We start from the raw sequence: 22623 nt of genomic DNA, 5'->3' as shown, positions 1-22623 counted from the left end.
AAATATGATGCAGGCTTGTTTGTTTTCCCTTTATTGTTTATGACTGAAGCAGTGCAACTGAGTGTATCATTTGCATTCCTTTTCATAATAATGACAAAAGCAGAACTCCCCCTCTCTATGGATCTCTTATTTTTTTACTCTGTGATGACGAAGGCACTACATCCTTGTGAGTCCATTATTGTGTGTGTTTCTACCCACGTGCGTACACATGCTTGCATCACCAAGTGGCTCATGCAGCCAATCCCCGGCCTGCGGGAGATTTCCCATGATGCAGTGGAGCGGCACAGTGTGACTGACCTCAGAGTGGGGGACAGCTCGAGGTTTGGCTGGCAGACGCGATGCGTCCTGGCATGTTGATGAAAGTGTGATTCTCCGAGGCCGACCTGGCACAAAAAAAAAATCGAGCTGATATCTACCTCATTCTCTGTAGTTTTGCGTCATTTCAGGTTGAGTCATTTTGACCTTGATTTCATGCCTTTGTGTCATGAGCTAGTAGTTGGTAATATTGCCACCTGTCTACAGGTCAGTAACTGAATTATGTGATCATTAGCAAACACAGCAGATCACTTTTTTCTTTCATTTTTAAAGCCCACATTTACAGTGCTAATATGGTGTTGATAAATCTTAACGTTCTAATCCATAATAAATGTTCAAGGTATTCTGTCTAGACTGTACAGTCCAATGAACACATTAACCTAAGATATGGGGGTCATTAAATTAACTCCCCTCTTTTAACGGCTGTATTGTCAGACATGTTCTTCCTTTAGGCAGCCTGTGGTGATCAGTGATTGGTCAGGATGTATCAATTTAATCACGTGATTGCTTCAGTGAAATGTTGCACATACTTTTCATGTATAGTAATGTGCATTTTGCAAACTAGGGTGCTAAACCAAAGATGACGATACTTGGCCTGTGAGCACGAACATAGAGATGAGAACCCATGTTGACTATTGTACTGTAGATCCACAATTCTTAAAAACACACATCAGAAGTGTTTTTATCAGGTTGTAAATGCAGGGAAACACACATTAATGTCATTGCAAAGATCACAAATTCATAAAATGTGTAGCGCTGGAACCCTTCAATCATAATCGTACTCAAATGCACACTGGCACATTTTTTTTTTTTTTTTACTGATTTTGGTGTGTTTTCTAATCTGACAAGAGTCTGGTGACTATCAACTTGCCGGCTATTGTCTTTTTTACTCTTAGCTTGTAGCTGAACTAGAGAGCAGATGGAGCTTAGTGAAATGATTGGTAAGGTGACATACAAGCATGCAGCCCTTAAGCTACAAAATGGCATCTGTCCTTCTTTCACAGTTGTTAACTATCATCGTTGTGACATACGGATTTCAGAATTGATTCAGAATCAAGGAAAAACAGAAATACATTACAGGGTACAGGATGAATTTACAGCCTGAGTACATGCGGTTTTGTTTAAGAATGGCCTTCTCTTGTAGAGACATTTGCTTTAAGATGCACTCTGAAATGTAAAAAATCCAGAAAGCAAGCTTTCAACAACCTTGTTACATGTTTGTTTTATGTATCTGTATCATAACTGAACAAGCCAGACATTTCTGCCTTAATCTCTGTTGGCTTCCTTTAGTGTAGTTGTAGCAGGAGATGTCTGTCATCTTTGCTTGGACATAGTCATCATCACAAACACACACTCCAATAGTTGTTGAGCTTCACTTTACTGTCTCAAAACCTCAAAATCATTAACAAATAATTTCCCAACAGTTACTATTTTTTACCCTAAACCCAGACTTTACTAACTTTACAGTTACAGTATTTGGACTTAATATTGATAATACAGAAAAATAAATGCCGTTTTGTGTATGATTGCATCCATAAACACCATGAAGACTATCTTGAAAAATGTTCTATATTGGGTCTGATTTCTGTCCTCCGTTCATCCTCCCTCAGAGAGAAGTTGTGTCGTCCACTCGTCTGGCTGCCATTCCCCCTGCCTTCAGCACCAGGACCCTGCCAGCACAGGCCACCGAGTATGCCTTTGCCTTCATCCAGATCCCACAGGACGTAAGTGCACAGATGCACGCGCATGCAGAGTAGAGATATGTGTTGCAGCTGAAAGCTTCTAAATTAACTTTGCGATATCAACTTCTTCAGTCTCATTTTCTGCCAGCTTTTGAAAGTTGACTTTCCTGGCAAGACATAAAAACTGTTTGAGTTTCACTTATCGCACGAGGTGATAAGTCTGTAACTGACAGACAGGGTCGAGTTTTCATTCTAAGCAAGTGTTAGTGAAAATTATGCTCATACAAAATGCATGTAGTACAAAGCAGACAGAGCAATGACAAACATCAAGCCACTGATTTACTTGGTTGCAAACAAATTGAGAATAATTGACATAGTAGCATAGAGACATTAATGTTTTATGAGCTATTTGATCAGGTATACTATATTTCTTCAACAAACCAGACCCAGACTTTGTGTATGTGTCTGTGCATATAAATGTCTGATAGCCGAGCAGCAGTTACTGTTTTTTTTCTGTAGCCCTAATCTTGTTTACTCAACCTCTGGTGACCACTTGTGTGTGTGTATTTGTCTCTGCGTGTGTGAGTGACTGTGTTTTGTGTGTGTCAAGGGGTCAACTCACTGGTTGCCTCCTGAGCCGCAAGCATCCTGAATAGTTTGTGCAGATACAAACATGTTTTCTTTTGGTATGTGCCTGATTGACACAGTACTAAGCCATGTCTTTAATTGGCTGAGTGTGCGCGTGTATTCAAGAGTGTGTTAGTTTAAAGGGTATTTGTTCCACTTAGTCTAAATAAGGTGCAGAGCATTTGCATGTTTGTAATGTCATATGTTCCTAGAATTAATAACTAGTTTTCACATAAATCCTACCTTCATGAAGGTTATAGTGTTCAGTTTTTGTTGAAACTGTTTGGCAGAGGTTATGATTCAACTGTATGCTTAGTTCAGAGGGTGTACTCTGTGGTGCTGTTTAATTGTATTGTGTTATACTTAGAGGATTCCTTGGGGGTGGGGGGGCTTGGTAGTCTATGCATGCATGCTGTCACTTGTCTCATGAGTCAGTGTCTCCTGGAGGATGAAGTGGCCCATCTGTTGTTCCGGGGGACAAAGGCATCACCTACACTTTACAGCCCCAAGACACACACACACACACACACACACACACACACAAAGCTTTACCCCACATGTTGGAGGCTGACACGCACCTTACACCTCTCCTTCTCACTCTCTCTCTGTCACTCTGCATCTGTCTAACCCTTTTCCCATTCTTTCTATTTTCTCTTGGTTTCCCTTTCATGTGTTTTCCCGTCTGCTTTATGTGAAGCTTTTTATTGTCACTCACGCTGACAACACGGTGCCCCACTTGTACTGCGGCTTTGCTGCTGCACATAGGAAAGGTTGTTGCCTTTGTCTTGCAACCTGCCACCTGATGCCCTGCACAAAATGTCTGTCTTCACAAGTTATATAGCTTCATAGTCAGCTTTAAAATCTTTCTTTTCTTAACTCCTCTCGGTGAGATCATTCTGCTGCTTTCCAGTGCAGTTTCCTCAAATGTTCCATAAAGTGAACATATCTTCAGAAAACGGCAGGAACGAGGTGACCTTTCACTGTTCTGCTGTTTTTGTAGGAAAAACACTTACCTGAAATGTGTACTGGTAACTTGACAAAGTAGGAGGTACAATGCACGATATCTCCATGAAATCTGCAGCAGTTACCTCTATCAGAGCAACAACTGCTACTACATCTTTTGCGCTTTTTCATTCAGTCTTATTACGGATGTTGTGAACTCTCAGCAGCTGCCTCCACTCAGGTAACACAGCCACCTCTTTATTATGCCTGGTCAGCTGATTAAAGAAAGTCATTTATGCCAAAAGTGCACTTGTAAAAAAGATGAACAAAATCAATTCTAAAAAATGCCACACAAAAAAAAAACAGTCCAACCACACAATAGCCACTCCCTAATATCAGTGGTTTTGCATTACTTATAATGCATTACCATCTACCTTTTATCATTAACAGTCATGTAAAAAATCCACTGGCAGCAAGAGGTTACATTTTGATTTTTGGCTAAAATTACAAATTAAAGGTTACAGGACAAGGCTGAAAAATACCTTTTGACACTACACATCCACCCTGACATTTTCACAGTAATATGTATATATATTTTTATTTGAAATTAAAACTTAATTGATGTATTATTTACCTAATTTCATGTATTTAGTCTTAAGCATGACTTGTCTATAGCATAGAGTTTCGCAAACTCAATTGCAATTAATTCTGGGTCCGATTAATTACATGTTATTTGATCACACATTTCTTGATTTAAATCACATTTTTTTCTAATATTGAACAGTATTTTGTGTAGGCAAAGTTCCTGTACAGTGGCTTTGTGTCAAGACAAAATTTACTCTGATGCATTTGAGATGTTTGGCTTATATTGTTAAATAGAAAAAAAGGTTTTTGTAGAAAAACATATAGATTTTACAAAGAAGGGATCAAAAAAATTATTTTGTATCAGCACTGAAACTGAGCTATTGTATTGCTCCATTGGAAAAACTCAAACAAAACCCAGCTGCACATCCAATTTATATTGATTTACAATAAGTAAAATGTACGTTTTTTTAACCTGTTCTTAACACAATGAACCAGGTCTGTTCTGCACATATGGTAGACAAGAGATGGTCGCTAGAAGGCTCTCATTCATTTTGTATTGCCCCCTTCACAAGTGTCAACGTATTCTTGTTCTGTAACACTCTGCGTTTCTTTCTTATCTCTCCTCCTGTGTCGGCTGTCTCTCCCTCACTTTCCCCCTTCCTCTCTCTCTCTGTCACACACTAACTCTCCCTCTGCCTATCTCTCTCTTTCTCTGTCTCGCCCTGAGCTCCCCTGCAGCGCCTCTGACAAGTTGACCAGGGGGAGAGCGGGGACAAAAAACGGCCCTTAGTTTTGTGCCTTGAACAAGCTTCCCTGCCCCCACACGCTCGCACACATATACACCAGACGCGCACATACCCAAGGGCGGCTAGCTCGAAGGGGGTTGCTATGGAGACAAGACCAGGGTGAGAAAGAAGGGAAGAGATGGATGGTGTAGGGGAGGGATGGATGATGGCCGGGGAGGGATGGATGATGGCCAGGGACTGATTTTTGTTTTTAAGTGTCTTCCTGCCTCTGAAGATGCAGCTCCCTTGTTTTTCTCGTTTTCGCCCTGACTGCTGGAGGACATGAGGTCAGATTGCATTGCAGCTGTTCCACCTCCTTCTCCACCATGTGTTCAATCAAATGCTGGCCTTTCACATTCGAGAAGGTTAGGAATAAGAGAGAGTGAGGTTACTCCTTCTCCAACTAAGAAAGAGAAGAAAGGGACAGGATGGAGATGGAGATGGAGGAGGAGGGTGGGTGAGAGTCAGACCAATAGGTAGTTCAGGCAAACTAAAATCTCTTGAACTGGTTAAATAGCTATAGTTAAATTGCTGTGCTATATAAACATTTTCTATTTTATTTATATAGCGCCATTTCTTAACAGAAGTTATCTCATTGCACTTCTCCTATAGAGCTGGTCTAGATCGTACTCTTTATAATATTATTTATAGAGACCCAACAAATCCCACCATATGACAGATTTCTGTGTGAGTGATCATGTAATTGGTGAATGATGTGAATGATACTAATTCACCTTTTTCCCTCTGTTTCTCTTTCTCTTCCATTATCTCCTCAATCTTCTTTTTACCTGCTTCGATCCAACCATCCACTACTGTCCCATTTCCTTTCCTTCTCTCACCTCCTCTATCTTATTAATCCCATCCCTTATCAACCCCCTACTTCTTCAGGAGGATGCCCGTGCGGACGTGGTGGACTGCATTGTGCGAGACATCCAGAACACCCAGTGCCTGTTGAATGTGGAGTATTCGGGTGCTACCTGCCCACTTGTCACAATACAGTTTGGGGACACCAAAGACGATGTGGGCCTCGGCCTGGTCAAGGAGGGCTTGGTCATGGTGGACGTCCGCAAGGAGAAGCACCTGCAGAAGATGGTAAGTGGAGAGATGGAATATACAGTTGGTGATGGGAGAGCAGTGTTCGATAAAGCGGTTTCAAGTCTTCAATTCAGCTTTGGAAGGCTTAAAACTAAATTTGAGGTTGAGGCCTCTTGTGCTGTTTCTCTCCCTGACTATATTGGTTGTTGTTGTTACATTACATCACTGGGGCTGTAGACTAGGCCGTCGTGGTTAATTATATCACCAAAAACTGTGGTACAATGCAGACTCGACTTTCTGTTTGGTGTGAGTCCTCACTTAGAAAACAATGCTGACTGACAGTGATTTGTTGTTTGTACTTAGGGTGAGATGTTAATTGTGAATTAAAGGTAGGGGACAGTATGTGTGAAAGAATGAATTTATTGAACAAGTCAGTTAGAGAGTCATGTCAGTTTAGGTAAATTTTCAATTGATCACCCAGCCCTACTCTGACTGTTGTTTGTGCATGTGCCAAACAGTAAATCAGCATCTGCCAAAATATGACTTATTTTTCTCTACCTACTTCTTGTTATTCAGTGGCTCATGGTGCTGTGAAATGCACAGCATGGATCAATATTTGTGCTGCCACTGTTCTAAGTAGACAATGGTGTCAGTTGATCAAATGGTAGCAGGTGCCACTTTAAGCACACAGTAAATGTTTAGCATTCTCATTGGTAAATGGCCCCGTTGTGTATTATTTAATGGTAAAAGGTCCATATGCCGCCTATGGCTTTCTGACAGTCCAATAATTACCACATTTCCATGCTAGCGGGCATCTACCTACTCGTTTACATCCCAGAGTTTGTCATGTATAGATTTCTTTTGACAAATGAAAAGCTAGTATTACACTAAATGCCTGTAGGTTTTGTAATGTGAACGCTGTGGCACAGGAGACTCCTCACTTGTCAATCCACAGCAACACAATATGCACTTACACACCTCTACAATTTGCCTGAAATGGTGGCCATTTTGTCAAACCATGAAGCGTCGCTCAATTACTTACCTCTCATTATGCTAATTCGGTCAGCAGACTCAAAGCCACTCTGTACATGAGAGATAAAGGGAAAAATGGAGGATATTTATTCCTGCTGCAATTACTGCTTCCACACAACCCCAATATTAGTCACTCTGTTATTTATTTAAAAGTTGGAACGCAAAAAGGAATGGAGAAATATGTCCACAAGAGTCATTGTTCATAAACATAATCAAAATGTATATTCATATAAATTAGAAGCTGGTGGGAAGAACACATTTATAAAGACATTCACATAATTTATTTACTCACACGGAGACTCATTTTTGTACATACTAAACAGCACAGATAAAAGCACTTCCCGCCTCATAGTCAGTCAATAAAGCAGTCAGTGTTTTGACCTCTGACTTACAAAGAGTAGCCAGGGACCACAATGCAGTGTCTAGGTAATGGACCCCATAGACAAAGGACAGTGATTAAAACCTTCCAGCCGTACGACTAATAGGCTTATAGACTGCACAGATTTAGGTTTTGTTGGATCAAATGGTTTCTCTTTAGTATTCCAGCATTTGCCTCTTCCTTGCTGGCTACAGATGAATATTTTGATCTGGAGAAAGCTTAACAAGCAGCAGTGTTGCCAATGTGCTTACAAGTGAGTGTTAAAGTAAGCTCTACAGCATTTGTTGTTGGTAATTCCACCCATCAAGTCTGCTTCCAAGCTCAAAGCCGAACAAGCTGAAGTGTGATTAGGCCACTTTTCAAACCTCTAAACTGAGTAAATTTGCTTCTGATTCATAGAAAGTGTGGGCTGATTCTATAGACTGCAGTTCTGCTGTATACTGTAGTTGCATTGCCCAGCTAGAAGTTTTAGAGCTATTATTAGAGCTGAGGGATGTAATAGTCAAACTCAATATCTAATGTGATTTTGTAAATCACAAGTGATGTTTCTTGTCTTAAAGGCTTTAATAGCGATGATAAAACTTTTTCAACTTAATGTACTAGAGCTGAAACGATTAGTCAATTATTAACTCTATCGATTAGTTGATCGACAGAAAATTTGTTTGCCACTAGGTTGACAATTGATTAATTGCCTCAGTCATTTTTAAAGCTAAAATTCATCATCATTACAGCTTTTCAAATTTGAGGATTTGCTACCGTTCTTTGTCTAGTAAATTTTATATCTTTGGACTGTTAGTCAGACAAAACAAGACATTTAAAGACATCAACTTGGACTATTTAGACATTTTATAGACGAAACTATCTGTTAATTTAGAAAACAATAAAAAGATTAATTGAATTGCAGCCCTACAATGGACAGTGAGTCTTTTCCTTACAAACCAAAACTATTGTGATTATTTAATAAGTTTCACCCATCCCTGATATGCACTCTTGGACTTGTATGCTGCTTTGGATGAAGGCATTTACAATTTTAATCTGTTAATTTGCTGTATACTATCTTTTATTTGTAATCTACCAGAGTTGACCTAGAGTAATTTGATTGCATGCCACATGTCTGGCTCAGATTCATGAGCAGCGCTGCAGCTGGTGCGACAACAGAAAACCTATCTTGCAGGGGCAGTAGAGTCAAAACATATTCTAAGATACAACCTTTTGTTGACCTCTGGATTCATGCTCCTTTTCTTCCCCCCTTTTATCGAAAGTTCCCCTCAAGCTTTTGATAGTGTAGTATCCAAGCTGGCTCACCCTGAGCTCTTTCTCTCCTCCTTTTTACTCTTCTCACTCATCCACACTATCAGCCTCCTTATAAGTGACTTTTGTCCTTCCTATCTGCTCCATTTTAGCTCTATTCTTTATTCATTATCCATTCCAGGGGATTGGAACATGGTCATTGTAATCTGTACTCTAGTGCTAAGCACTGCATAACAGATGGGCTGTAATGTTCGCTGGCACTTCAGTGACTATCAATAGTCATAAGTGCACTGAAGGTTAATACCAGTCTTTGAGGATGGCATTGACCCAAGAAAGGGAGAGCAGAGGGATATTCACCCATTTGGGGTTTTATTTCTTTTTTCAAGTGCATTTCTGCCTTAAACCCTACATTCACTGATGCCCACTATGTACACCATATGGATGGCTATTGTTGCAGCTATACAACAGTATCATGGCAAAGGATAAACAGTCATCTATCTATCTATCTATATCATACTGTTTTATATCCATTACACCTGCTTAGTTTGCACATAGTGTATCTACACTGACAATCAAGCAGATTTAATGTCATAGCTTTAATCTGTCATACATCTGGCATATCATGTGCACATGTGTTGTTTATGAGGCTTTTTGAGGATATTTAGATTATAATTGTTTGATCACCATCACAGCATAGTAAACAGAAGAGACATTATGTACTTTACATTATATACAGTACAGCTACAGAATTTCGGGCATCATGGGCCAGAATACATCTCTGTTGTCTTACAGCATTACCCATCTCTTTGTTTCTCTGTCTGCTCTTCCTCTTTGTCACCACTCTGAGCTTGAAAAAAACTTTGAGGTTTCTGTGGAAATCAACCTGTAACAAAGAACAGTGTATGAACATGTAACGGTGTGTTTTATTTTATCGTTCCCTAAGGCACACTGTAAATTGTCAGGTACATGCTTAGGGCTGTAGTCGACGTAATCGATGACGTTGACATAAATATTTTTTTACTGTTAAAAAAAAACAAAACATTTTATTTATCTGTGTCGAGCGATATAGATAAACAAAACATTATTTTCTGATTGTTTCACAGTGGCTGCGTGGTTACCACAGCTGTCTGTCAAACAAACAAACCAAAGGACGCTTCTTGGTATCGCTGTTTTTCAGCATAGACTGCAAGCCAGACACAGATGTCTAAGCTGGGTACATGAAATAAACCAAGCGAGGACACAACTGGGAGAGTATCATAGTTTTGTCCATGAACTGGTTTCAGTGATATTTCAGGCTGACTGTGGAGCAGTGTGACCGGTCTGATCGTTTTGAGAACTACTTCTGCATTCCCTCACAATATGTTTTGTTACCTCGCAATATTTTGCATTCTCTCACAATACTTTTCTTCTGCCTTTCCTTCTGAGTTCACATTAAGTGTTTGTGAAAATGTTTAGGTTAGAATCTTATTTTATGTTGTTTGATGGTGCCAGTGTGTGTGTTTATTTTTAACATGTTGGTTGCCAGTTTAAACCTACAGTTTTGCACTTTAATATGTTGCACTTTTATCATGTTTGTTCATTTTGTTTTGGGCTACATTATACAATGACATACAGTTCGTCAAAATAAAATGAACTCAAATTAAATGCTCAATTAGATTTTTTGGAGAGAAATTAATCATTTAGATTAATCAATTAATAGGTAAAATAGGTCATTAGTAGCAGCCCTATACGTGCTATCATCATGTTATTATCATAAATGAGCTGTTAGCAAAGCTCAACTGTTATAGTTGCCAGATTTGGAACAGTGTTAACCATGTCATTTGGTTTGATTGCCCCTGTTGGCAACTGCTATTCTTGAGTTAGGAGAGAAAATCTTAATTTCTTCCTTTCAGTATAAAATCTAGCAAAAGCGTGAATAAGAGGGTATTGATTTTCTTCGTCACAAATGGCGAGAATAAAAGTAAGTGTAGAGTTTAATCAATAGGGCATCAGCAAGCACAAGAAACTACTGCTATTAACTCTAACTCAAGGAGAAGCAGAAACTTCATCAAAACTTGAAGTATAACTTATAATTTACTTATAGTTACATTTAAGTATTATCACTCCAGCTATAAACAGTTAAAATATATTTTGGAAACCAAAAAGAGATGGATGTTTGCCAAACTTCCTATTGGGTTCTTATGTGTGTACAAAAAAGCTATTTTTTACACACCGCATTTAGAGTTCTTCTCTCTTGCTCTGACCTGAGACTCACACACTGACTTCATGCCTTCTCCACTTCAGGCACAGTAGATATACTAAGCCATCCTTAAACTGTCCTGGCACCATCAACTATCCACTGCTAGAATGGCAAGTTGCCACACTGGCACACACTCACTCACTAAAACACTTCTCTCCTCCTTCATCCCCCCTCTCTCCACTCATTGTTCAGTCTGATTTCTTCCATTTTTTTCTCCACCTTTTTCCCAGTTCCACAACATCACTCAATTTTTCCTCCTTCCTATCGCCTCTTATCTTTCCAGTGCTCTCCTCTTCATCGCTTCTTTCTTGTTTACTCACCCCTGTACTTGCCATTCCTCTTACTCCTCCATTTCTCTGCCTTCTGCATATCACTCCCTCACTTCGCCGTACTTGTCATTATTACTTTTTTCTCCACTCAGAGATTCACACTCAAATACTCATAAACCCTTGCTCCCCTCCCTGCATTCTTTTTTAACCTTTGCTATTCATTTTATCCAAACTGAGCTTGAGCACTTCATTTAGACAGCGATGGGGAGGCAGCTCGTTTGGCTTCTGCGTGTGCTAATTTGCATTTTGTCTTTCAGTGTTATGTCATGATGAACAATAATCCCCAGGAATTAAAGTGGACAGGCACTCAGATCAGACCTAGTGTCAGCTTCATAATGAGTTGTGATTTAAAATGCTGTTATCTGCAATTATTAGTTACTTGCATCAGCCGATTCTGCCCTGTGAACCCACACTGGGTTGATAGTAATGCCTGTCTTTTATAATTTTAAGTGAAGGCATACAGTAGAAACACACAAACTGTGTGTGTGTGTTTCTGTAGGCTAATATTTAACAGAGAAAGTGAAAAAGATAGTGGGCTCAACAGATAACTAGATACACTAGAAATGTTTCTTTCTACCTGATTGGGTACACACGTAATAAGTGCCAGCAGCAGCTATCTTTGAACAACACACAGAAACTCACACCCAGATGTGATATTTTTTTGTTTCAGATGTAGCTGAAATGAGTCTGTCATGATGGCTCAATTGGAAGATGGCTGTGTGGTTAGAAGCACTATCTTTTGTGCTCTGCTGCTTTTCACCAGTGTTTTCTGTCAGCAGCCGCCAACAACATGACTGATTCAAACTCTGGCAGGCCACCGGGTGCAAAGCGTCTCGCCCAGTCGCCTCAGCAAACTGACACCGGTGCTAGCCCCCAAAGTGCATTAGTGTTACAAGCTAATAATCTCCTGTTTGCTAATTACAAGTCAATTACAAACACAAAAGTGTTTGTCACTCCCTCACCAGCGCAATTATTATCAATCACCATCACAGAGGAAGCCTGCTGTATCGACCCAGGCCTAGTTTCCATTATGTTCCGTACTGAAGAAATAAAAATATAGAAGTAGCATTCACTACCTTAGACAAATGTTTGTAAAGACATGCCTAAGATCTTTATTAAAATGTTGGTGTATTAGCAGAAGGCAGACTATAGGGGAAAACTGTGAGGTGGCTCCTTATGAGTGAAAGCTGCAGATGAGAGTCCTGGAATCTTTAATTACCCAGCAGTCCCCTGGGAAATGTAGTTGTATTTTTTCCTTTTATCTTCTTGCCATGTATTGTTGCTGTATTCACACTGAGGCCATGCTTTTCATGTATGAATGTTGAGCAGAGGGCTTTTAAATAGCTTTGAGGGGCCTGAAGGGCAGCCTTTAAGTGGTGACTCACATGAGATGCAGGTACTTTTTATTTATTGCGGCTTTTCACATAAACTGCCTCATGGGTAGTGTAGTTTTCTTACAGCATCCAGTTAAAGTCCCCAGTGAAGTTGATAGCGCAGCAATTGCATTGCACAGTAATTGTGTTAATGAGGGATAAAACTGTAGATGACGATGAAATGGCGTGATTAGAAGTGTAGTCACACCTACAGCTGCATGTCGGGAATCCATACAGGAAATGAGGAAGGAGGCTCACACATACACAGGATGCCTCCAGGGATGGGTTGTTCCATTTATCAAAGTGCAATTGTGCTGTTTGGTACGCATACTCTACAGTAAGGTGGCTCATGTGATGTAGTCTGCTGCTGCCATTCTGCACTGGTTTGGACACTGATGTAATGCCTCATGGGAATGTTGACGTGTCTGTACAGAAGGTTCACTGTAACAAAATGAGACCTTGTGGGCAAACAACGTTTCATGTAGTAGCGCTGCTGTTGTCGCTTATGAGCTGCCCCCAAGCAGAGAGGACGAACATAGTACATGTGCGGGGGTCCCTCATGAGCTCCAACACACACTTTTTATTTGAAATGTAGAGGGGGAAAAACAAGAAAAATGCACCAATACAATACCTGAGAGATCACACCCAAGAAAAATAATAGTGAAAAAAAATAACAACAATGAAATATTTTTAAAAAGAACAACAAAAATAGGGGTTTGGAGTTTATTTGTTCGAGTAGAGCCAGTAAGCACCCCATGGATCCTGCCACAGTGGATTATGTTCCCATTGTCTCCACCCCAACCCAAAAATTCTCCACCATGTCATCTATATATGGCTTTTAGCCTTATCCGGACCACCAATTGACTCACTTTCAGGTCGCTGCCCTCCCTGTTCAACTCCAACGCCTGTCACAGCCCATCAAGAACCCCGCTCTACATCCCCAAAAAACACCACAGGGCACATAAACACACACACACTGAGCTTCATGGGTATGTGACAGCATGACCGCTCCCCACCAATGGCTCAATACCTAATTTACAAGTAGAGTTAGAGATGGGGCCTTTTAATGGACATTTTCTGCTCCCCTGTTATTGACTGCACACACTCACATACACACTCACTTGCACAGGCAGTTGCCTCCCCTGCTGCCACTGCTCTGAGGGCCGTTTTGACATGTCCTAGCTGACACGCGCGACTTCCCAAATGCCATTCCATCTTCTGCGGATGTATATACACACACACAGTCACACAGTTACACACTATATCCTCCCTACCACACACCCTGGGGGTGAGTAGAGGACAGTCAGGAAGGGAGTGGAGGCACCACGTTGTTCAAACTTAGATTATTTTGAGCTGTGTGACCTCGCGGGAGAGAGAAAAGTGATTTATTGGAGAAAAAGAAGAGCAAACTCTTTACGCAGCCTTTATAAAAGTGTGTGTGTGTGTGTGTGTGTGATGTATTTCTATGATACATTAGTGTTTACGTAAGACTTGTTTTCTTTCCAGTGCCCCTGGGAGAGCACTGGAAAATGTTCTCAGTGATAGCTGTTGTTAGTCTTTGCATTTGTTGTGTGCGTGCGTGCGTGCCTGCACATGTTTTTTACATGTGTGTGTCCTCCTTAACTCTATGAACCCATGCTGGTAGGCTTGTCATGCCACGTTCCCGACAAAGCGCCTGATTTCCTTCGACAGCCATGCTGGGGGGACCTGCGTGCAACATAGCGTAATCCCAGTTTACCTCAGATAGGGACAATGACACATGCACATGCACAATGTACATGCATGACTCTTTTTCAGATTTTTTAAAACAGATTTTTTTATGAAACAGCAGACTGGTGTAAACTGGTGTCCATGTGCATGCAAAAGTCACTGCCTGCAAAAAGGAAGCGTTATTGCTGCAGTTTACAGTAAACAAGGTTCTCTTGCATCATTGACAGCTCAGAAAATGCTTCAAGTAATAGAATGTGAAGAGAAAAATGGGGAGCACATGCAAATGAGCTATGGATAATAATAATAATTTTAATTTTCACAAATGTTTATTATTTAATTCAATGTTCACCCTTTTGGGTTCATTCCTGGATTTTTTAACATTTTTAAATGAGTAAAGTAAAATGTATATGTAAAGTTATAAATCTGTAAAAATTAGCAAAGCCAATGGCAATCTTTTCATCCTACATTTACTCAAACATTCCATTGTTTCTCTCTTTCACACACACAGACACACACATTTGTTTCACAATACCCATGGGGGACTGTCATTGACATAATGCTTTCCCTAGTCCCTAACCTTAACCATCACAACTAAATGCTTATCCTTAACCCTTACCCTAACCTTAACCTAATTGTAACCTGTATCCTAAAACCAAGTCTCAACCCTCAAAAAGCAGTCTCTACCCATGGGGACCTCAATTTTGGCCTTGGCCTCCTCTCTGCTTGCCATGCAGTATTCATGCGCACTGGCTTGTTGATTGAGAGACATCTCTTTGGACTACAATCCACAGCTCAGCCAAGTACACTCAAGTTTAAACAGTGAGCTACAGACATAAAAGCCGCTATGTTCCGGCAAACGCTCTGACGACGACCTGTCTTATGTAGTTTTCTGCTTTCAGTGGAGTCAAGAGGAGACACAGATGGCAGACGGAGGGAGAATGAAACGAGATGTAATGAGGATTGAGAGTGCGATATATTAAAAAGCGAGAACAATGCAGAAACAATGACAAAAGGGAGTTGGAGTTTGACTGCTCGTGTCTGGGAGGCTGTGTGTCTGATCGTCATTGCTGTTAATGAGAAAAGCTCAACATGCATGGAGGACAAGCCTCATTGTTCCCTTTCCACTCCAGTGGTTTTTACGTTGCCTGACGTCCCATCTCGGCAGCGAGCACCAGGAGAGTACACCCGGCGCTGAAACTTTGATTAGTCACTTGCTTTTCATATGCACTCCATCCAAAATCTGGTTTCACTTAGCATTTTCACGTGCTGTGAAATCAGAACGAGGCAGCTCACCTACGCACCAGTCGCACACAACCTGTCAGAAAGCTGCCATGTTAGCTCTCGCTCAGATCCATCACTTTCACACCATGCTTACCAGAACACCACCTGGGCACGGCATGCCGGCCAGCGCGGGGAAATGCACGTTCTCTCTCTCACACTCAGGCAGACAGATTCACAGCCAGGCAGACACACTGACTTGTGCCAAAACACCAGACCTGCACCACCTGTCATTCATCTTACGAAAGCACACTAACACCAAGTCTCCAACCAAGTCTGACTAGAAAGTTACCTGCATACATTAAAATGGACTCAGACAGTAGTTGTAAATTATCTTTTTTTCCTGAACAAAGTATCAGATAGTTGTTTTCTAGTCTCAGAATGCTGTGATAAATTCACTCAAATGTGAACTTTTGGTGTGAAATTATAATAAATTGACTCCTGTAATCAGTTAAACTTTCTGAGCAGAGTTAAATGGATGCTAAGAATTAATCATATGCGTTCTGGGACACTCCCACATACACACAGTATCCTCCTTAGCTGAACAGCATATTCTCTGCTACTGCCAGTGTCCATGGCCACTGCTCACCAAACATGGCATCTGTCTAGCATATGGGAGCTCTGTAGGGTCATCCAGACAAACACGCTGTCACCCGCTGCCTTCTGCCACCCAAACCCCCTTCAAACACAGCCTTTTCTTTTCTTTGTCCCATCATTCATTATGCCCTTTTTCATATTCTCCTCCTCCTCCACATAATGAGCTTTAAGCTTCTCCTTTGTTGGGCTGTCTCCTTTGCTGGAACATAATTTCTTTTTTCTGACAATCCTCATCGTACCTCCCCTCCATCATCCTTCCCATACTCCCACTGTATTTAATGTTGCACTTGACAAGAAACATTCCTTTCCTTTGCCACTTTAAGTCGTCTCCAGACGAGTTTTGCTTCTGTTTGTGTCGTAAATGAGCCATTATGCCTCTCTACTGGAGCCAATAGAAAAGTTGTGAAAGGAGGATCCGGGACCAGGATACGTGGAGCTGTTCAGAATTGTGTTGTGTTACACTGAGCTGAAGTGAGCAGAACAGTGAAAAGATGAGGGCGAGCCAGGAAAGGCACCCTCCCTACCAGAGTACAAAGAGGCTCACCGTGATAGTTCCAATATGGCAGCATATCATCTGTTCATATTGTGCTTTAGTGCTCTTGACTTAGCATCTTTCAGAGAATACTTTGCACTTGGATGCAGACTCTCAGCTGTATAGAGTTTGGCAAAAGTGAAGACTGAATATATGTCCTTTAAAGTTGAGCAGGGGTTTATATTCCTAGGTTGCCATTTTTCTCACAAATGTAATTTTTCTCTTTTCTGTTCAAATATTGCTAGATCCACTTTGGCAGATATGAAACCCTCTTCCACATCAATTTAGTCTCCCACTAGCTTTCCAAGTGCAGCACTAGGAAAGACAGCTAAAACTGCTACAGGCACTGATAGATCCCCTCCAAAGCCCAAATGGCATCACTGGCCTTTTGTGTCCGTGAAATATCGTCAGCTGGGTCTTCCATATGGTGGCGTCTGCCTGATGGGATCAAGATGCCATATCCCAACGCCTTCCAAAAAATCTCTCCTTTAGTTGGCTTTGATGGATGACTTGTGCAGCCACTGCACTTTCCCCAGCCACACACTCACACATGCACTCTCTTAGACAGAGTGGCTGTACCATCCAGCTGCAGGTCTGTTGTCTTGGCGGTGCCATGTGCAGCGTAGCTATCAAATCAACCTATGTGCACGAGCTAGCTAAGCAATTAAACTCCAGAGCCCAATCCACACACCAGTTTAACATCTGGCATCCTTGTTCTGGTGTGTGTGTGTGCGTTGGAGTGTGAAAGCCAGCTCATCTGCTACTATAATAAGCTACAAAACATGGTGCACAATTGAATCCATTACAAGAACAGAATGACTCTTCTTTACTGTCTCCTTCTTTCAAGTGACTTCAAGTTGCTTTCTTTAAATTGTTGGGGTTTTTTAAAGTCTACCACATGCTAAATTTCACACAGAGCTCACTTACAGAGCTATACTTCCACAAGGCCTACCTAGTCTGTTGCATTTTGGCCTTTGTCATGGCTCAAAAACTGACATCCATAGAAACATTTGGTCTCAACTTGAACTGGAGCATCTACAGATTAATTCCATACCCAATATGTTATTATCCACTACAGTTAGACATGATGCGAGATTAAAAAATCCCCTTATTTGTTAGCTTTGTTGCCATGCAGGCAGCTGTGGCTTAGTGGTAGAGTGGGTCGTCCACCAATCGGAAGGTCTGCGATTTGATCCTGGCTTCCCCCAGCCCACATGTCGAAGTGTCTTTGACCCCCAAATTGCTCCCGAGGGCTGTGTCTTCGGTGTGTGTGTGTGTGTGACTGATTAGTTACTGTCTTTGGACTGATGAGCAGTTATCATCTGCATGAATGTGTGTGAATGGGGTGAATGTGATGTAGTGTGTGAAGCGCTTTGAGTAGTCGGAAGAATAGAAGGGCACTATACAAGTACAGTCCATTTACCATCTTGACAGGAAGGGAGCCTGCTGTATGTCGCCGTTATGCGTATTATCAATTGATTAATCGAGAAAGCAATCGGTAGATTAATCGTTAGTTGCAGCCCTATACATGAGGCTGTAGCAGCAAAAGTCCTGAGTGTATTGAATTGAGCAAGGGTGTATTTTATTGTTTATGAAATCAACTTTTCAGTTGTAAGAGGAATAGTGTATTTGTTCTTTCAAAAGTTATAGTCTGGCTTAAATAAAGGATAGTATTGGCAAACCTCAGAAATACTATGAATAACTGCACTATTCTATGGAATCTCTTTGACAAACTAACATGCCTGTTGACTACTGTACAATGGAGCTGTGATTTTTCTACATGAAATACAGGTAGAACTTGGGGCTCACCCCCTTTTAGCTAATAGCTCCCTTAAGACATCCTGTGAATGCACTTGATTATAAATTGCTGCTACAAACCAGGGAGGTGTTGGCCTGAGGCTGGCAGGCTCATGGGAGTATGAGCCTCGTATCTTGTAGCATGAAGCGCGAAGCGATGCCCTGCACACGGTGGATAAAGCAATGACCCCAAACAGTGAGCCATAATGTGGCATCCTGCGCTCCGTAAACTTCCTTCACGTTTTTGCGTTCCGCATCCCCTGCAGTGACATAACCACTCTGTGTCTGTTATCTTGATCTTGCTGATCTTCAGAGAACACTGTGTTCCTTACATCCAAGCTGGGAGGGTGAGCAAGTGCCCTTCTGAAAAAAATGTGAACTTTGTGCAAAAAAACTTGTGAATTTCCATGTAAGCAGGTAAAGGAAATGTCTCCAGGGGCAGAGGAGGTTGAAAGGATGCATTGATTCACCTTAATCCTTTAAAATCCTACGTTTTACACAGTGATGTGATATGCTAATGACTCTCTTTCTGCCCTAGGTGACAGAGTACCTGAACAGTCAAGAATCTGCCAAGAGTGCCAGGGTAAGTCATTTCATTCTTTCCCTCTGTCTTTTCATCAGCTTCTCTGTTGCCTCCTCCCCCTAATAATTGTGGTTTGTCTGCCACTCAGTGAGAAATCTAATGTTGCCAAAACAAGAATACATTACAACACTAATTACTTTTCTACACCGACTACAAGGGAGACAGTGTCTTTTCTCTTTGCTGCCTTTCTCTCTCTCGCTCTCTCAAGATGCAACACATTACATTGGCAGTCACCATTGTCCCATATGGATTGCTGCCCACAGTCTGTGCAAGTCCATACTGTGAAAATGGGGGTGGGGATGGGGATGTGTGCAAAAGTGTACAGTGGGGGCCGAAAGAGAGAAGAGAAAAAATGGAGAACGAATAGAAGGAAGCACATAACACATGGGCTCCCGTGTTGAGATGAATCAAGTCACAGAGCTTTGACACAACACTGTCCAGTAGAAATGACTTTGAGCCCAGTAAACTGTCTGGCCAGTCAGGGTGAAACTGGCAGCAAAATAATGGAAAGGAGCATCATGAATTTAAAACTTTATAGTTATAATAATGGAGGTCATAAAGAATTTATGTTCAAAGCAAGTCTGTGTTTAAAGGATAAGTCTGGTGATATTCTGTATATTTTTGTCAACAGATCCCATGAAAAAAACTACACCAATAATGAATTGATCTTGAATTGACGTATTGACTGTGTAGTCAAAGCCTGATATAGCTTATTTCTCTGTTCAGTAGAGCTCCATTGTTGTCCAAAAACTATTACAAACACTGTGTGAAATGTTCCTTCATTATGTTGAATTAACATGTCACCAAGTGTGTCAATCCTGCTGCCGTAAATACTCACTAGTGCATCAAATCCGCCGCTGAAAATAGTCCCAGACAAATGCTCTATTTACTCCTGTTTCAGTAACATTTGCTATAAACTACAGTGTCCGGCTGTTTTAAGAATTTATGTAGCCTATTTAAATTTAACTGTTTGTGACCTGCTTTTAAAGTTGTACATCATCAGTGGCTGAGTGCCACACATAGGCTGGGGAAGTCAGAAATTATTGAGACAAGGACTAATCGATTTGATGTTTTTGGTCATTTCATGGGACATTTTGACAAAAATAGATAATACAATATAGAATATCAGCAGCCTTATCCTTTTTAAGAAATAATAATAGATGTCTAATAGCCTGAGCTCCTCAGGTACTGAAAATCCAAAGTGTCAGAGCTCTGTTGGCAAATGCTGGATCACGTTTGGTTTTTATCTTTAGACTTTGACAGAAAAGTGTTTGTACATATCCGAGGTGCCTTAACCCTGCCAAGCCTGCATAGGCACTTGAATCCTATTTTATTTTTACTCATGTCAATGGTATCAAAATCCTAGAGGAAGCACTTCCTCCTGTGCTCTTTTTGGTACCCGGTAGTTATACAGCATGCTCAGACAATGAGTCAGTCAGTGGTGGAATTGACTATAATCACAATTGGAGTTACTACCATGATTTCAGGGTGTCAGGGAGGAAGAGAAAAAAGGCAGCGGAGTGAGACGTGAAATGGCAATACGTACAAATGGCTTGATTCATTCATTCATCCTAATAACTAGTGCTAATTAGCACAGTCGCTAATTAACTATGAATCACAGCATTCACAGCTGAGGGTGCATGCTTCTGAGAGCCAAAAAAGAAACATCCCACACAGACCCTCGCACACACAAACACCCCTCTGCACAATTTCTATCACATTTAAATGACCACCATACCATACTGGATGCTGTTCCAAACTACACACATACACACACACTCGCATTGTAAAAAAGGCTGGATTTAGCTGGAAAACACATGTGATGGTGTACGAGCCAATGCAGGAATGTGAATGTAATGGAATTGGAGAAGTAATAGACTGGGTGGTATTTGAGACACTGTGGCTTCCAGCTTGGATGGGCAAGCACAAAGAGTTGGATTAAATGGTGATTATGATGATGATGATGCAGGCACCTTTGCACAGGCCTGTAAAAGCTGTGTTCTCTCTCTCAACATTGGTGGCTTTCTGTCTCTTTCCCACTCTTTTTCTCTTGACCATTTAACATGTAATGTGCTAGAGAGGTTATGGAAGTCCCATTCAAAGCAATTGGGAACATAACAGCATTTTATGGTTATTTGTTTCATTATAGTCAATAGAATCTGTCTCTGTCTTCCCATCAGCTCAACATTTGGCGCTACGGAGACTTCCGTGCAGATGATGCCGATGAGTTTGGTTACAGACGTTAAAAAAGAGAAAGAAAACCACAAAACCGACCATCCAATCAACACCATTCCAAGCGTGGACAGCAATGATGCATTGGACAGAAGACAAAGTAAATAAATGACGAAAAACTAAACGACAAGCTTCCTTTTTATTTGACATTTCATCCCTCCGGTCCTGACTTCTCTTATGCTTATACCTTTTTCTTCAGCTAGCCCCTGTAGCTCCAAATAGAGCATGCTAGCAATGCTAAAAGAAAAAAATTATCATGTAAGAATCACTTTCCATTCATCCTTCATTTTCCTAATGGGCCACTGCCAGCTCAAGCAGCCTGCACTATTGCCAATCTGTGTTATTTGCCATGTTACCTTTTCAGCAGACTTCCTGGGTGAATGATAATAATACTTGCGTATGTGTTTCAGCCAATTATGCTCTTTGCTCTCTGATGCTCTAGCCCATTCCCTGCTTTCGAAGGGACTGGGTGTTTGGGGGAGACACTTGATTTTTGCAAACAAATGCTTCCCTAATAAATTTCATGTAAATGTGAGGATATGTTGAAAAGTGTAAATGGATTTATTTTAGAGACTGTAGGTGGAGCCACACAGACAAAAAAAAAAGGATGAGTTTATATTTGTCTTCAATGTATATCTGTGTGATGATGACATTTGCAGATGTTTTTGTGGGGAGTGTTTTGTCATTTATTCACTATGTCACACTTTTATGACCAGTAAAAATGGATGCCATCATGTGGCATTTTATCGTCTCTCTATCTCCTTCTGTAAAGTTTACATTCTAATAATGGTTATGATCCTGTCTTGGGCAGTCTCTTCTCTTTCTGTCTCTGTATGCCATAGCAGAAACAGTGTTTGAATTTGTTTCCACATAATGGACCTTTGCATTCTATTAAAAATCTGCTGAATAAAAATAAGCAAAGTGAAAGTGTTTTGTGTACATTTTTTCATGAAAATTTGAAGAATTGTTTCTGAATTTTATAGACAGTCCTTTAAGGACTACATGACTTCTACACAGAATTTTAATTTGAATGTTTGATTTTAATAAAACATTGTACCAAAATAAAAGAGCACATAAGCAGATAAAAGGTTTTGTTACCTGTAAAACAAAACACACTGACAAAGGTCTTTGACTAAAAGCCTAGAAGTTTTTTCAATTAATTTGCAATTAGCAGATAAGTGTTATTTATCTACTGTTGCCAAACAATAGTGTAAAATAGACTATTTTCACTTAGTTTATGCAAGTTGTGCAGAAGGACAACTGCTGAATTTACATAAGGTTGAAGAGTGCATGTCTGAAATGTGTTTGTGATCTCAATGC

General features: G+C 40.8%; 1 protein-coding gene across 1 annotated transcript in view; it reads left to right on the top strand.

Annotated features, from left to right (window-relative positions):
• snd1 (staphylococcal nuclease and tudor domain containing 1) overlaps positions 1–22230 on the top strand; it is a 172981-nt gene extending 150751 nt beyond the window's left edge. Inside the window, exons 21-24 of the mRNA XM_044185773.1 lie at positions 1926–2039; positions 5825–6028; positions 19027–19071; positions 21252–22230. Of these exons, the coding sequence (XP_044041708.1) occupies positions 1926–2039; positions 5825–6028; positions 19027–19071; positions 21252–21317 (429 nt within the window). The 3' untranslated portion in view covers positions 21318–22230. The remainder of the gene's footprint in view (positions 1–1925; positions 2040–5824; positions 6029–19026; positions 19072–21251) is intronic.
• The last annotated feature ends 393 nt before the right edge of the window (positions 22231–22623 follow it).

This window comes from Siniperca chuatsi, linkage group LG23, assembly GCF_020085105.1.
Source record: "Siniperca chuatsi isolate FFG_IHB_CAS linkage group LG23, ASM2008510v1, whole genome shotgun sequence".
NCBI classification, from domain to species: domain Eukaryota; kingdom Metazoa; phylum Chordata; class Actinopteri; order Centrarchiformes; family Sinipercidae; genus Siniperca; species Siniperca chuatsi.
The sequence above is the reverse complement of the archived record's forward strand: the minus strand, read 5'-3'. Positions and strand labels throughout refer to the sequence as shown.